The sequence below is a fragment of the Pelobates fuscus genome, chromosome 9, assembly GCF_036172605.1.
Source record: "Pelobates fuscus isolate aPelFus1 chromosome 9, aPelFus1.pri, whole genome shotgun sequence".
Lineage (NCBI taxonomy): Eukaryota > Metazoa > Chordata > Amphibia > Anura > Pelobatidae > Pelobates > Pelobates fuscus.
Genome location: NC_086325.1, coordinates 102,881,176 through 102,897,544, shown reverse-complemented (window position 1 = coordinate 102,897,544; position 16,369 = coordinate 102,881,176). Strand labels below are relative to the sequence as shown.

Genomic DNA, 16,369 nt, shown 5'->3' with positions numbered 1-16,369 from the left:
GGGGGTGGGGGGGAGTTTTACTTACCTTTTTTCCATCGCAGTGTCGGTCTCTATTCTGCCGTACCACCTCCATGACTAAGATCATGAAGACTTTCTAATGGGAAAGCATTGGGAGACCGTCTGATAGAAAGAAATAGCCGAGTTATAGTATGTTATTTCGGAGGAAGCATCTAAATGGAGATGGAGTGGTCTGGGTGGCTATATTGTTACTTTAAAGAATTACTATAGTGTCAGGAAAACAAAGCGCTGGGGATAAAACCCCTTCAGCAGCTTACCTTAATCCAGCGCCAGGCTCTCTCGGCGCTGGTGACGTCAGCTCCCCCGTCTGACGGCAGTGGAGCCGAATGCGCATACGCGGCAAGTGCCGCACGTGCATTCAAAGTGTCCATAGGAAAGCATTTCTCAAAGGTTTCTTATGGACACTCTGCGCGATGGAGGCAAAATTCGCCTCCAGCATCGCAGATGCGCCTCTAGTGGCTGTCCGGAAGACAGCCACTAGAGGCTGGATTAACCCCATGTGTAAACATAGCAGTTTCTCTAAAACTGCTATGATTACATGTGAAGGGTTAAAACCTGAGGGACCTGGCACCCAGACCACTTCATTGAGTTGAAGTGGTCTGGGTGACTATAGTGTCCCTTTAAATGTCAGTATACATTGAGCTGGCAAAAGCATATATTTTACAGTAAATATTTGGTCCCTGTTCTCAGATGTCTACCAGTTCTGACCATAAATGGTAATGATGATGGCATATACCTCTTTGTCAGCAGAGTGATGGGGGGAGAGCAAATCCTCCCCCCAAAGAAAATCCAGTTCTCCTGTTCTTGATTCTAAATTTGAAACAAAGCCTGATTAAAAAAGGGGCACGCAAAAAACACCATGATCAATACAGCGCAATTGTGAGGATATAGTGCTTTTATTCTTTGAGTGGTCCTGTGGATTTCTGCCAAACCATTTTTGAGTGATGTGATATAAATCAGGGTTCTTTCAGCATCTAAAGTCCAGACCTCCTTCTCCAGGTAGCAATGTGGAAATTAATATGACAAATACAAAGACGGTAATATTGTGTATTCAGGTGCTTAAGATAGATAATAGTGGAAAAAATTTGTGCCGCTACCACCAGTGTGCAATCCTCTCACAACTTAGCACAAATACATGAAATGTGGTGGTAGACTGAGTGGTTAATAAACCGACACCAGTCAATAGGTGGAGCGCTCAAAGTGAGGTAACTCACCCACCTTTTGGCCTGTTTGAATAACCTAGTGGTGGGGATGAGATAAAGAGCAATATCGTATAATACGTTTGGATGATAATGGAGTGGTAATAAAAGATATGAACCCACTGACATGATTCTGAGCCTTAGCAGACTAGGCTTAAATCACTTAGGCAGGCGTGTTTGGGATAACACGAAACCTTACAGTGGAAGAAGGTCACGCTGTTCCTTTAAGAGATAAGAGACCAGATATGGTGCAATATGTAGATATACTTCAATAAAGGTGACAAAGTACACAGAACTGCTCACCTGATTCAGAGCCTAGAACCTGTCAACAGGATTGAGGACTTATTTTGTACCATTGTTTTTTATACAGCGATTTTATTTATACGAGTGTTTTTATACTTAATAAATTACATTTTTACTCAACTCCCTCCGGCTGACTAAAGCATCTTGTGTTCCTGCCATTCGCTTACAGGGTTTTGTGTCCCCTCATTGACACACACTAGGTTCTAGGCTCTGAATCAGGCGAGCAGTTCTGTGTACTTTGTCACCTTTATTGAAGTATATCTACATATTGCACCATATCTGGTCTCTTATCTCTTAAAGGAACAGCGTGACCTTATTCCACTGTAAGGTTTTGTGTTATCCCAAACACGCCTGCCTAAGTGATTTAAGCCTATCCTGCTAAGGCTCAGAACCATGTGAGTGGGTTCATATCTTTTATTACCACTCCATTATCATCCAAACGTATTATACAATATAGCTCTTTATCTCATCCCCACCTCTAGGTTATTCAAACAGCCCAAGAGTGGGGTGAGTTACCTCACTTTGAGCGCTCCACTTATTGACTGGTGTCGGTTTATTAACCACTCAGTCTACCACACATAGAAATGAATATGTACTTACAAAATAATCCCCCCGTCCTTATCCATGCGACCCTGGACATCAGTAATAGTTTGTGTGTTCTGGGCTACCCCCAAAGTGCTTGTAGCCTATTATTGTTGTCCTGGGTTAGAACAGAACTGCTGCAAAGTGGCTGTGGTTTAAGTGCCCAAATAAACCCCACTTTTTCTTTTGCTTTTTTTCTCCTCTTCAAACCAAAAAACATATGGCAAAAAACAAACAAACATTGGGGTGTTTTCCAAAGACTATGACCAGTACAATGCCTTGTAATGGTGTTTTACACAGCTTTTTTTTTGTTCATGGAAATGCTTGATTATTGTTTTTTTTTTAACCATGCTTTGTAACCTCCTCATTTTGTTGTCAGGGCTCCATATAATCTACACTCTAGAAGAAGTTACTTTTATACAGAACTTGGTGTTTTATATTGAAGCAGCATATAAAACTGCGGTGAGTGTAGACACACAAACAAGGATTTGTATAGAATAAGATGCATAGAACTGATTTTTTTTTTCTTTGTATTTTCTGACATCAATTATTTGTCTTTTCTTTCTATAGGATTTTGGAATGTGGGAGCGTGGTGACAAAACCAACCAGGGTATCTCTGAACTTAATGCCAGCTCTGTTGGAATGGCTAAGGTAACAGTAAATATATAGACTTCAGTACCTTCCTTTGCACATTTCTTTCATGTTTCTTTCTTCTTTCTATCACCGTACTGTTTTGCTATTTTTTTGAAGTTGTATTTATTAGAACAGTTGTGTAAATGTAATAAACAGTGAGAAGACCCCAGCGTGCATAGGAAAGCATTGAGAATTCTTTCCTATGAGACTGGCTGAATGCGCGTGCGGCTCTTGCCGCGCATGCGCATTCAGCCGATGATGGGGAAAGGAAGAGGAGAGTCTCCAGCACCGAGGGAACCCGGCGCTGGAGAAAAGTAAGTGTTTAAACCCTTCCTCTCCATCCAGCCCGGCGGGAGTGGGACCCTGAGGGTAGGGGCACCCTCAGGGCACTATAGTGCCAGGAAAACGAGTATGTTTTCCTGGCACTATAGTGGTCCTTTAATGAAATTCAAAAAATGTAACCTCTTAAAATTAAATGAGATGTAGAATGGGAAAAAGGACAGTGTCTGATGTAGTTTCACAGGACATTATGTAGGATAGAGCAGTAGGTAGAGTGAAACAGCTGTCTGGGGGAATGAGAGGGGGCAAGGAGGTAATAGAGAAATGGCAGTATTTCATTTTGTCTGAAAACCTTAAGAGAATCTAGACAAAGTTATCGAAACACTGAAAATACATGATAGAAAATAAATTTGTGTATTAAACAAAAAATGACTCTCCTACTCTTCCAATTATTTTCATTGTAACAACAAAAACATTTTTTTAAATTGCCATATATTACAAAAGGACGATGTTTTAAAAAAATATAATTCCCGAGAAACCCAACATAATATTCAAGTGAACCCTGAACCTTAAAACTTTTCTTGCTAACAGTTACACCAGAAAACGTGATGGTAAAATTAAAAGGAAACTATAGTGCAAGGAAAACAAACTTGTTTTCCTGGCACTATAGCTTCCTCTTCTGTCAAGGTCCTCTCCCGCAGCGCTGAAGGGGTTAATAACCCCTTCAGTCACTTACCTGGGTCCAACGCCGACGTCCCTCAGCGCAGGCTCAGCTCCGCTGCTGTCAGGGAGACCTAATGCGCATTATTCAATGCTTTCCTATAGGGGTTCCGGCAACACTCGACATCCTCATGCAGAACGTAATTTAAAACACTTCTGGTGCTCTAAGAACACAGAAGCACCATCTAGAAGCTGAATTAGCCCTGTAATCAAGACACTGCAGTTTCTCCAAAACCGCAGTGTTTTGACTTACAGGGCTAAGCAGAGAGGGGAAAGGCACCCATACCACTCCAATGGGCAGAAGTGGTCTTGGTGCCTACAGTGTCCCTTGTGTCCCTTTAACCACACTTTATATAAAGATACAGTTTTATTTTTTTGTCAATCTGTGTTTTTATTGAGGCGTGAGTCATACATTAACAAAAACAAAGTGGTACTGGGGCTACATGGTGATCAATATCAGCGATAATATCCATACATGACAAGTATTTGTCAGATAGCAACACAAAACCTGTAACGTGCTAGGCTTTGCTATGGCGTGGATAGTGGTGTGTCTCACAGTAAGCTACTAAGCCTCATTTTTAAGTAAAAGTAAGAGAAAAAGTATAACAGACATGCAAATTGCAAACAATGAGTATTAAATTATTTAATAAGATCTTGTCCAAAACAAAAATAATAATCTTGCCTTTGGAGAAAGGAAATTCATAATTTTGCTTTTGGAGCCTTATAGGCTTTCCAGTTTTAAAAGCTTTATATTTATATGAGGTTGGTGTACAATCCAGAGAGAGCGTGTACCACACTCACAAATTAGCAAAGTGTCATTGTAAACCAATATTTACACTCCGTTTTCCAGTATAGTGTTTTTATTCCATATCCCACCGAGTATGTCTTTCCTCACTCACCTCCATCCCTCTTCACGTCTTCAGGCAGCCCTTGAGGCATTGGATGAACTGAATTTGTTTGGTGCTAAAGGAGGTCCTCAGTCTGTTATCCATGTCTTGTCTGATGAGATCCAGCACTGTCAGGTACAATTAGTGACCCAAATGTAAACACTCCCATCATATCATTCATATCTGAGGATGCATTGATCATGTTTCTTTAAAATTATTATAATCCTCCTCCTTTTTTAGTCCATATTAAACTCCATGCTACCCAGAGCCTCCTCCTCCAAGGAAATAGATGCAGGGGTTCTGTCCGTCATCTCCTTTCCAGCCTTTGCTGTTGAGGATCTACACCTGGTGCAGATAACCAAACAAGAGATCATTGATAAGCTGCAGGTATTGCCTGCCTCTCTATATATCTGTATTTCACTGCAAATTTTATTTAAAAAATTATATTCTGGCTCTTTATAAAATTCTAATTGTTACAATCTACTTGTCTCTGTTCTACCTTCTTTTCAGCTTTCCTTTTGTTCTTTAGTTTCTTTTTTTCACTTCACTCATCATTTTTTATTGCCATTCTGCAGGGTCGTTATGGCTGTTGTAGATTTCTCAGAGATGGGTACCGGACTCCCAAAGAGGTAACTCTTGCATTTATTTATTTAATTTGTGATCCCACCTTCTTGGACAATACGATTTTCTTTTTCTTTGTCTTGTTATTCAAATGAGCACTGACGGGAATTGTGTTTTTTAGATTCTCTATTTCTGCAGGTTCTCTTTGCAATGAACGCTGTTTTAAACAGGTCTTTTTTTTTTTTTTATAACCATAGTAGGGCTTGTGATCCAAAAGGACCAGTGACCAGCAGACACCAGCCATGGACTGCAGTTTTGACATTGTGTGTCTTATCAGCATGGCGCTGGTGAATGTGATTTGGAATCTTTCATTTTATGCCAATAATTTGCTATTTTGCAAGCTGCAGCGTTTGATCAAACCTTACTGTTGCAGCTGTATCATTTACAATGTAACATCTACCTGCAGCTGCATCTGTTACCTTTGATAACTTCCAAGAGTGATTTGAGACCTCTTGGGTAGCATTATATTATCTGTGCTTATGCCTATATAGAATGTAAATGTTGTATGTTACAGGACCGTAGTAGATTGTATTATGAACCTGCAGAGCTGAAGCTTTTTGAAAACATTGAATGTGAGTGGCCACTATTCTGGACATACTTTATCCTAGATGGGATATTCAGTGGCAACAAAGAGCAGGTGAAAAATTCTTATTTTTCTCAAAACCTATAAACTCTTTACTCTGCCTTCCAGTTTTCATTTTCCTCCTCCTACTTTAAACCATCATTTTTTTTTTATTCCCTTAACACTTGCACTGTGTTTATCTGATATGTCTCCAATTTGCATCTTGTATTTTTTTCTTCTTTTCTGTCTTTCTTCTACTATTTTAATAGTAAGTATTTATGTGTGTGACTGCTTATACTTCTCCTCCAGTATATATATATATATATATATATAATATAATTTTATTTTTTTCTTCTTTGACCTAGGTTCAGGAATACAGGGATGCTCTTGAAGGTGTTCTAATTAAAGGTAAACATGGTGTACGATTGGTTCCAGAATTGTACAGTGTACCTGAAGACAAGGTTAGTGTTCAATACCTAGTAATTTATACATTGTTCCTTTTTTTTTTTTTTTGATCGGATATTATACAAGTAATAAGGATAACAGCCCAAATCCTATTATGCAGGTGGAGGAAGAATATGAAAACCCACACACAGTGGACCGCGTACCTCAGGGGAAGTTGCCTCACATGTGGGGCCAGTCTCTTTACATTTTAGGCTGCCTGATGTCAGAGGTAAGTTGCAGCTTGCAGTGGAACTGTGGTCACGGATGAGTTCAGAGTGTTGTGGAAATTATGTTGTTGACCTTGTTTATGTTAGTAGTTCTGTATATTCTGTTCTTTAGAGAACCTTTGCCTTTATTCAAATTTTGTTATACTTGGTTCTCCTGAGTTTTTGTTTGTGCACAACGTCAATATATTTAATCACCATATTTAGTGAATATATATATATATATATATATATATATATATATGTGTGTGTGTGTGTTGTGTGCGCATCTATGCATATGTATATATTTGTGTGCACACGTGTATTTGAATGTATCTGTGTGTCCCCAGGTATATAATATAAATGTCAAAATGAGAGTTGATTCAGTCATCCGTTGTTACGTGTGAAGTCATGATGGAGAGTAAGAAGTCAAGTAACTGTATGTTCATTTTGTTAACGTACCCATGTGTAATAACGTAAGCAGGTGAGATTAGCGTAATCTCTCTTGGTGCTTTCCACTGGACACCTGTGATTTGTCTTCTTACTGTATTATCTCAGGGTTTTCTGGCTCCTGGAGAGATTGACCCACTGAATAGAAGATTTTCTACTGTTCCCAAGCCAGATGTGGTTGTTCAAGGTAAGTGCCATTGAATTCATATTTGCCATTAACACTCTATAGTACATGAATGTTAATCTGTTAAGCTTTGCTTGTGTATTGACAATTGCATCTTGGGACATGGAATTCTTGTCCAAGGGCAGTGATGGCAAATATTTTGAACCAAACTGCACAGTCTTCTGCAGATATCATGTAACTAATCAAAATGCAGCCAATCCTATTCTCTACCCTACCTTCCAGATAAACTTCTACTCAAGCCAGAGTTTTCCCGCATGGCTATCAACACCTTCTGCTTCACAAAATCTGATATTCGCCCCAACTGAAATAAATAACTTTATGATTAAATATAGATCTGATGAGTTATGACATAGTCTCCAGGATTGATATACGTACTACGGACACATCCGAGACTTGTTTTTGCCATCATTGTTAATGGTTATTTTCACAAAAGGTAGTGATGAAAATCTGTGAGAAACTTGCTTCCCACTTGATACTGTTAAATGTTTTAATCCAGAGAGATTTTTGCTAAATACATTAGACTTTCCTGAATTAAAGATTGGGCCAGTTACATTTTAATGCAAAAAACAAATTTAAGGCCAAATTATTCGAAATGGAAATAGTCTCCAAGTCATCCAGTTCAGCTATTTTGGTCTTAAATTTGCAATCTCAGGGTATTCCTGACTGTTCTTGAATTATTGAATATCCTTTTGAAAGGTAAATGAAAGCACTGCTTATCTCAATATTTGTAATTTTTACTCACGCTATATTTACTTGAGGCTTATATTAAGATAACATGGGCACTCTTGTGGTCACTTGTCTAATGTGTATTTAACTGGGAGAAGGCAAATAGTTGTGGGTTTTTGCTTGTTTTGTTTTTTTTGTGACTTGGTTGCTCATCAGGCTTTTTATTTAAAATTTTAACTAATCAAATTTGAATGTCCTATGGGTTCAGGTGACAGTTGAACTATAATGTATTTCACCTTTATTAAATGGTATACATATGATTGTTGATTTATTGGAAACTTGTATTTTTTTGTAGCATCTTAGAATCAGAATTTTATGGTATATGGTAGCATAGTAACACAGGATTCCAGTACAAGAGTGCATTTTCTTACCGTGGAGGTTTTGCAAACTTTCTTTCATTAGACCAGTGGTTCCCAAACCAGTCCTCGTGGAAACTCTACCAGTCCAGGATTTAGGGATCACTCTCTTGTGTCCAAGGTTTGTTTTTTTTTTTTTGTTTTTTTTTAAACACCTTAGATACAGCTTGGTAATCCCTGAATCATGGACTGGTAGGGGTTCCACGAGGACTGAGTTGGGAACCACTGCATTAGACAGTGGCTGACTTTTTGACACAAAGTTGCCCTCACTGTGATTATCCAGTGGCTGGAGTGTGCAGTATTATTGGTGAAGCTTTAGTGACATGTATGCCAATAAAAATGTGCATGTCCAATATTTTATAAAACTGTGCTGTCCAAAGGCATTGTATTTAATATCTGTGGTGGTAAAGTTGTTCCTTAGTAGCACTCCAAACTTGCACAGATGCAGATCTACTTTTCCATCTTAGCTTTGTGTGTCAGATCTCATACTAGTCAGTGTTGGTGAAAACCCCCATTTTTGGGGAGCCATGTATTCCAAGCACCTCTGCCAATTAACTGTGCAAATGCTATCTGGTCTTTGCAGTTTCCATTCTGGCAGAGACTGAAGAGATCAAGGAAGTCCTGAAGAAGCATGGATTTGAGGTGGAGACGGTGGCGGGTGTGTACCCCATCCGAGTTCAGCCTGCAAAAATTTTGAGTCACATCTACGCTAGACTGGGTATGATTTATTCTTCCTTATGATAGTGCTTGTACATTTTTGTGTGTAAACAAGCCATTAAAACACATGGAAGCCATAATCCGTGTGTGTGCGTTATTCTTTTTTTTTTACTATAAATGTTGTAGAATGAATAAAATTACAATTACCTAACTTTTCCCTTGATAATACCGCAGGTCGTAGTAGGAAGATGTACCTCAGCGGCAGACCATACAGAAATATGGGGGTTTTAGGAACCTCCAAACTATACACGATACGACAGAACATATTTGCTTTTACTCCTCAGGTGAGATAGGGGTTTAATTTAAATTAATAAATTATGAATGTGTGTAATAACCTAACGAAATACTAATTCAGCAGATTTTATTATTTAAAGATCTCCCTCTCCTAGATAAACATTTTATTATAACATTTAAAACAAATATGAAGGTTTATTTTCATCAAAAATATGGAAAAGATGTACTGAATGTTGTTGATGAAGGGTGGTCAGAAAGTAGACCCTATGCTTTGCACGACTTAAAGCTAGAAAACATCATGTACATTGTAGTTCAACAGCAACTGGTTATGTAGCTTTTGGTCACCAGGTCTTAGATGCAGGATATTTGATGTGCAATATTTATTCCCAGTGTTCCGTTTATAATTGTTAATTGTAGAAGTGAATTTCAGCCTTACTGCTTTTTTAATATTATTCAGTATTAGTATAATAACCTATGTTATGCAGTGCTTTTGGAACAAAGATTAATGTTATTCTTATTTTTCCTTTATCATGTCCCTTGTATATTCTTTGATGTTTGAGAAACGGAAATACCAGTTTCTAATGTTTGGTGTAGCACTGAATCTTACATGCTGTCATATTTCCAGGTGCCTCTTGGGGTCCATTTGGTAACCCATCGGGCAGAAAAGAAAAGGCTCCAGTGACAATGCTTCATGTGAACAAAATATTCTGATACACAGACCATTTTCATTTATTAAACCTGTCGCACCAAAGGAGTGATGAAATGGTGCAATTATACTGTTTCTCGTCGGAATGCTTCATAGAATTTAAAACCTGTATTAATTAGAGCACTTTAAACTGTTGGTACTATTCTTCTTAAATAAATGATCAATTGTTATTTAGTTTCATTGCTGTTTCTGCATGCTGGGGTGGTTTGTTAGTTACATATACCCATGTATGCTGCTATTTTCAGGTGTTAACCTCCATTGGTGGTGTTATCAGAAACCGAACACATTTCCAGATTTTACATTTGCAGAAATGATTGATTAGAAATAGACTTTAAAATCACTTTTCCACTGTAGTTCATTGACCAGCAGCAGTTCTACCTGGCCTTGGATAACCGGATGATAGTTGAGATGTTGCGTACAGATCTATCCTACCTTTGTAGTCGCTGGAGAATGACTGGACGCCCAACAATTACCTTCCCAATCTCCCATACCATGCTGGGTAATACCTATTCTAACACTAATCAATGTGTGGGCTGTGTGCATGGATTTACGTTTATCTTTCAATGTAGACACTTATCAGCATGCATTTAAATGATATCTAGCTGGTGTGGTATCCACCTTTTTATTTCCCTTTTTTACACTGGGTTCTTTGGTTCGTATCTCTGCACTATCTATTCTTATTCATTTTATGCATATAAAAAATGTGTAGATGAAACATTTTTTTGTGTGATAAGGACCATATGCACACAAATTAAATACGTAAATACTCTTAAGTCTGCATACTCAAATTTTCCTCTTAAAAAGTAATTTAAGCCTCTCGCGCATCTGCAGTTCACTTTACACAGCAGCTTCCATTCACATTAATAGGGGTCACACACAGCATGTGTATGTGTCGATACTTGCAGATACAGTTCAGTCCCACCTAGACTTGGGTGCAATACCTCTGATAACATCACTAACTGCATTACGCAATTAATATGGGCGGTATATATTTCCAAGAACCATTTCTAAGTCTAATCCTTTTCTAAATGCTGCATCTTCACTCCTTTATTCATAGCCACAATAGCCTCATTAATCATCATATTCTTTTCATTTTTAAGTATATTTTTATTTGTAATGTCCATATTGAATTTGTTTAAAAAGTAGGATCAGGAAGCATCCTGTGACCTTGTCACTGACGGATTATGATGTCTTGAATCCAATATCATTTTACTATACAGTGTGTTCTATAGAATAACCCAGTCTGCTCTGTCTCTTTATCAGCAAGTGTACATGCATGTGTGTTTATGTGACGTCTTCACTGTAAAATTGTGGATGGCTTAATAATCACACCTTGTTTTTGTTTTCTTTTTGTGTGCCTTCAGATTCTAATGGTAAAGACCTTGACCCAGCAGTACTTGCCACTCTTCGTAAACTCCAGGATGGCTATTTTGGAGGGGCCAGGTAAGGTTCATTCACATGCATTGAAATTAAAATCTAACAGGATTATTAGTAGTGTCACTAGGTATTTCAAACTTTAGAAGTATTTCTAATGTTAGAAGTAATCCTGTTTTTATTTAGATTCAGTAATAGTAAAATTCCAATGCATCGCTATAAGGAGCATTTAAAGTCTTCTTGCTGAGCGGGAAGCCGCTGGACTTCAGTCGTGAAAAGATTGCAGGACCTTAATAGAAATCACTTCTAGTGGCCGTCGAGGCAGCAGCCGCTACAGGCACTACAGGTGTCCTTCAGGAGACTGCAGAGAGAGTCTCTTTAAGCTGTTGTGGTTCTGGTGCACATTAAGTGGTTGACTGTCTGCTTTGTAGACCGGACAGATACAACTTTTCAATCCCTTCAGGGATCTTTATCAAGCTAACACCACAGTGCACAAACCTAATATATAGGGTTTCTCTAGACTGGCTATCCACTTGCAAGCTGTACACAGTAACCCGGCTACGGTTTAGTTTAGGATGTTTTATTAAGCATATTGGTTACTTAAATTTATTCTCACAAAATAATGTGCTGTTTTGTCAAGTGCCCTACACTGCTATACTTTGTATACTAATTTTCATGCTTCCGCTGTTGGGGCAGTGCAGGCGTGTTTGTAACTCAGAAGCACAAAAAAAAAAAAATAGAGTTTAAAAAAAAAAAAAACAATCAATACAAAGTCAATTAACAACCAATCAATATACAAAATTGTGTATTATAACGAAGAAATGTGCAAAATAACCCTACAAAATTGTCATATTATATTATATTGGGGATCACAATGCATGTACATAGAAAAGTACTTGTGTACATTTATTTAGCAAGGAATAACAACTGGGCGTATGTACATGCATTGTGATCCCCAATATAATATGATACCTTGTAAGGCACTTTTGTATATTGATTGGTTGTTAATTGACCTTGTATTGATTGTTAATGAGATGCCCTATATATTAGTGGTTTGTGCACTGTGGTGATAGCTTGATAAAGATCCCTGAAGGGATTGAAACGTTCCTGTATATGTCCTGTTTTTCCAATAAATCTGCTGATGTATGAAGACCTTGAGTGCCTGGACTAATTTGCTGTTACTATATGGATTAGGGGTTTGCCAGCCCTAGGTACAGTGCACCGAGGTCTACAGGAGATGAGAGTGCAGATCCCTCTCTCTCTCTTTTTTTTTTTTTTTTTATTTATTTATTTTTTTTTTTTTTTTTGCTATCATACAATTTAGTCATTAATGGGACACTGCTGGCACTATAACTTCTTTATCTCATTGAAGTGATTATAGTGTCTGAAGGCCACTGGCACTCTTCTTCCATTTAGTATTAAACCATTTTTAATTGTTTAATTATTAGTAAGAATCGACAGCAGCCCACCATCTCTGTGCTGCTTGGGCTAATGAAGAAGCATCAACCTGAGCATCAATAGGAGGCTGTGATTGGCTGAGAGTGTCAGCCAATAGCTTTCAGTCCATCATGCCACCCATTGCTGGAATAAAATGGTATGGTTAAAAGGAGTGTTTCTGCCTTAGCCATACCTCCAGAAGGGGCTAATCTCTGGCCAAGGACCACAATTCAGTGTTAAACCTCTCAAATATTATAGCACTGCATGGAGGGACAGCACCAGAGAACTCCAAGCAGTTATGGGGCCTTCAGTGTCCTATTATGTGTATTTAGGTTTTTAATGATTGTAGATGTTTTATTTCAGGATTCAAACAGGTCGCCTGCAAGACTTCTTGACCACATCGTGCTGCAAACATCTGAGCTTCATGGACCTCGGAGTGGAGGGTAAGCTGTGTGCCGGGTGGAGTAGCTACAACAAGGGCGAGCCATTCATTGTGCGGGAGCCGGATTCACCCATGCATGTGGCCCCTACAGCCGATGATGGTAAGAGAGGTGGGCAGAAGAGAGACCCTGTGCTAAGAAGGTAGACAGCAAGTCGTGTAAATATTGCAGTGAAGAGCATATGGTGTAGAATTGGCATGAAGGTATGATTATACTAATAATAGAAGGCACGGATGGAGTTTGATATGATTGTACTTAGGGAAGAGCGTGGAACTTAAAATGTGGGAGTAAAACGGGACAAAGAATAGGAGACTAAGTTGTCATTGTAAAGAGATGAGAGGTGAGTCAAGTGCATGCAAAATTTGGTTTGGATAATTTTTAGATATACCAAAAAAATAACAACAAGAATATAAAGCCATGAATCTTAAGCTTAACTGTATCTTTAACAGTTATTTATTTAAACTTGCCGTTGAAGCATGGCATTATTCCAATTTGGCTGTGAAGTCAAGAAAGAAAATCCTTTTCTGCGTTAATACCTTTATTGCTCTTTGCAGAAGACACAGAAGATGAAGTGGCTCAGTATCTTAGCCATTTGCTGGGCTCATCCACACAGACTACCCCTGTCTCACAGCGTGGAGGACGACATCGCTTCCGTGCAGCTATTCACAGCGCTCGAGATATTATATCACTCCGCACCAAAGCCAAGGGACTTAATGTGCAGAGTAAGTGATATTGATGTATATATGCATAGGTTTGTTGTCTGAAATATTATGATATGTATAAAAGTCTATTGTCTACGTATATAGACAAAAAGTAACTTTACACTGTTTTAGTTATTTAATTTCCTTTTAATTGTTTGTTTTATTTAAGTATAAACCCACAAAAAGTGTTGAAATAGAATACAAGAAAATAAAGTGTGAATTGTTTAAATCTTACAAAAGTTATGTGATCACGGTAAAGTGTCTGGCAATAGGAAAGCATTAGATTGGCTTAGATTGTCAATTCTGATGATCTCAGCCAAAGGAGGCGCGGTGAGTGGCTAAGCCAAACGCCACCCTAGCCAATAAGCATCTCCTCATAGAGATGCATTGATTCAATGCATCTCTAGGGGAAGGTTCAGCATCACCATGCAGAGTGTAGAGATGCTGAACACACTAACCCAAGATGCACCTCTAGTGTAATGGCAGTGTTTACAGCAAAAAGCTTGCAGGGATATACTATACTCACCAGAACAACTACATACTTAAGCTGTAGTTGTTCTGGTGGCTAAAGTGTCTCTTTAAATAGCATCAAACAACTAGTGTAGTAGTCTGAATTAGCCAGGGTTTGAAAACTGAAATTACATCCAAATGATCAAATTCGACCCTACAACCCTTTTTCTGGTTGTAAGGTATGTTTATTTTTGTGTGAGTGTTAATTTTTTTTTTTATCTGTATTGGAAAATATCACTACATTTTTCCAATAAAACAAACCAACTGTGTTTTCAAGGGACACTGTAAACACCAAAACTATAACTTAACGGAGTAGTTTTGGTGTATGGATGATGTCCCTGCAGTCTCAATGTTTAATTCTCTGTCGTGTAGTTGGTTATTGTGATTTTAACACTATAGGGTTCCTTTAAATCACTGTTTTTGGAGCTCTAGCCACACCTGCCCTGCATCTGTCTCACAAAGCCAACATGAATAAAATGATTACATTTCAATCTGTACAGTGTGTCTGCTTTAGGGGAGATACAAAGTCTAAAGCACTTTAGTTTTATGTGTGAGGAATGTGTCCTCATTTATTTTTTTATTTTTTTTAAAAAAATTTAGTAAAAAGTGCAGTTTTCAATAAATATTGACACTTTTATAAACTAATCTGTTTACACACCACTTGGCTTTCAATCAGACAACAGGTCATGTTACTTCCTGGTTTGCTTAGCTCAGTGGAGCTAAACTCAAGAGTCAGGCAATTGCTTAGAGCACCTACCTTGCAAAGGCTTCTCATTGAGCTTCATTGGAAAGTCTGTGATTGGAGGGTCACATTGACAGCTACTAGAGGCGCTTCTGCAAAATTAGTAGAGAAAACGCGGCAATTTCTATCAGATGGTTCGCTAGAGACCATCTGATTGGTGTATTGCGGTGCTTTGCTGCACATGTGCACTAGCCTACCAATGCTTTCTATTGAATGCTTTTTTTTGTTCTTTTTTTTGCCACATGCTTTCTACATAGGGAAATAATTTGTAGCCATTCTGCACGTCTTTCTGTAGCTGTAATGTTATTTGTGTATTGAACATTATTGAAATAATGAAACTGAAATATGGTCCATGCCTGTTATTTAGTAGATGGTAAAATAAATCTAGGTTATGTATAGAGGAGGAAGTGGTGGAGAAGAAGTCATCATCTATTTTTTATACATAGATAATGTATACATTACGCTCTGTGCTTTCCTAGATTTACAGATGTATCTACCAACCAAACTATTTCAAGCCTCACAGCCATCGTTTGATTTGCTGAACATAACTCCACCAGAATTCACTGCAAGCAAGGTGATTACTAAATATTTTTTAAAAATACATTTAGTTGGCAACCTACAGTGTCTGTTTTTTGTATTTTTTTTTATACATCTGAGCTAGTGTGTTTTTTGTCTAGTTTTTTCCCTTTTCCCCCCAGTGTTTGCTTACATTGGTTTAACCATATAAATGTATGTGGCCATATGTAATGATTTAAATTTCTATTTTAAGATCTCGACTGCCTATGCAGGGATGTGTTTACCTCGAGATTCAGATGGGCAGGTGGATTATACAGCTCTTGTTGATATCCTTAGGGACAGCGCCAATGTGCAAGAGCAAGCAGACATACTGTACTTATTGCATACCATAAAGTAAGTTTATATGCACATTCACATCTTAAACAGTGTGTCCCACCCTTACCTTTTCAACATATCTCTTCTCTTATTTTAAATAGGGGAGCTGATTGGGACACTCAGATATATGGACAACCAGGTGTGACGGTTAAGGAGCTTCTCGTGGAATTGTATAATAAAGTGGGGTCCTCACGGCAATGGTCCTTAATCCGCTTGATTTCTGGCATACTGAAAAAGAAGGTGGAAGCTCTAGATGAGGTGGAGTATTATATCCGTTTCTGCAAGAATACATGGTGCACTTCTGAATTTGATAAATGTGATTACTCTTGCGCAACATGAAATACTGATAATTAATCACATTTAGCTAATGAATATGGTACCCATTGTGAGAGAGAAAATCCCCTGATCTGTCTGTCCATATGGATAATTATCTTACCGGCACTCTAGGAT

At 38.2% G+C, this 16,369-nt stretch overlaps 1 protein-coding gene across 4 annotated transcripts in view; it reads left to right on the top strand.

Annotated features, from left to right (window-relative positions):
- PHKA1 (phosphorylase kinase regulatory subunit alpha 1) overlaps positions 1-16,369 on the top strand; it is a 65,082-nt gene that overhangs the window by 19,400 nt on the left and 29,313 nt on the right. For 2 of the 4 annotated variants that reach the window (XM_063432246.1, XM_063432248.1), the window contains 18 exons: positions 2,482-2,564; positions 2,673-2,753; positions 4,658-4,756; positions 4,862-5,008; positions 5,197-5,250; positions 5,757-5,879; positions 6,170-6,265; positions 6,370-6,477; positions 7,010-7,088; positions 8,751-8,885; positions 9,059-9,168; positions 10,179-10,323; positions 11,189-11,267; positions 12,999-13,177; positions 13,630-13,797; positions 15,508-15,602; positions 15,798-15,937; positions 16,021-16,177. In XM_063432246.1, coding sequence (XP_063288316.1) covers positions 2,482-2,564; positions 2,673-2,753; positions 4,658-4,756; positions 4,862-5,008; positions 5,197-5,250; positions 5,757-5,879; positions 6,170-6,265; positions 6,370-6,477; positions 7,010-7,088; positions 8,751-8,885; positions 9,059-9,168; positions 10,179-10,323; positions 11,189-11,267; positions 12,999-13,177; positions 13,630-13,797; positions 15,508-15,602; positions 15,798-15,937; positions 16,021-16,177 — 2,078 coding nt within the window. The remainder of the gene's footprint in view (positions 1-2,481; positions 2,565-2,672; positions 2,754-4,657; positions 4,757-4,861; positions 5,009-5,196; positions 5,251-5,756; positions 5,880-6,169; positions 6,266-6,369; positions 6,478-7,009; positions 7,089-8,750; positions 8,886-9,058; positions 9,169-10,178; positions 10,324-11,188; positions 11,268-12,998; positions 13,178-13,629; positions 13,798-15,507; positions 15,603-15,797; positions 15,938-16,020; positions 16,178-16,369) is intronic. The other 2 variants (XM_063432250.1, XM_063432249.1) reach the window with 1 other exon arrangement.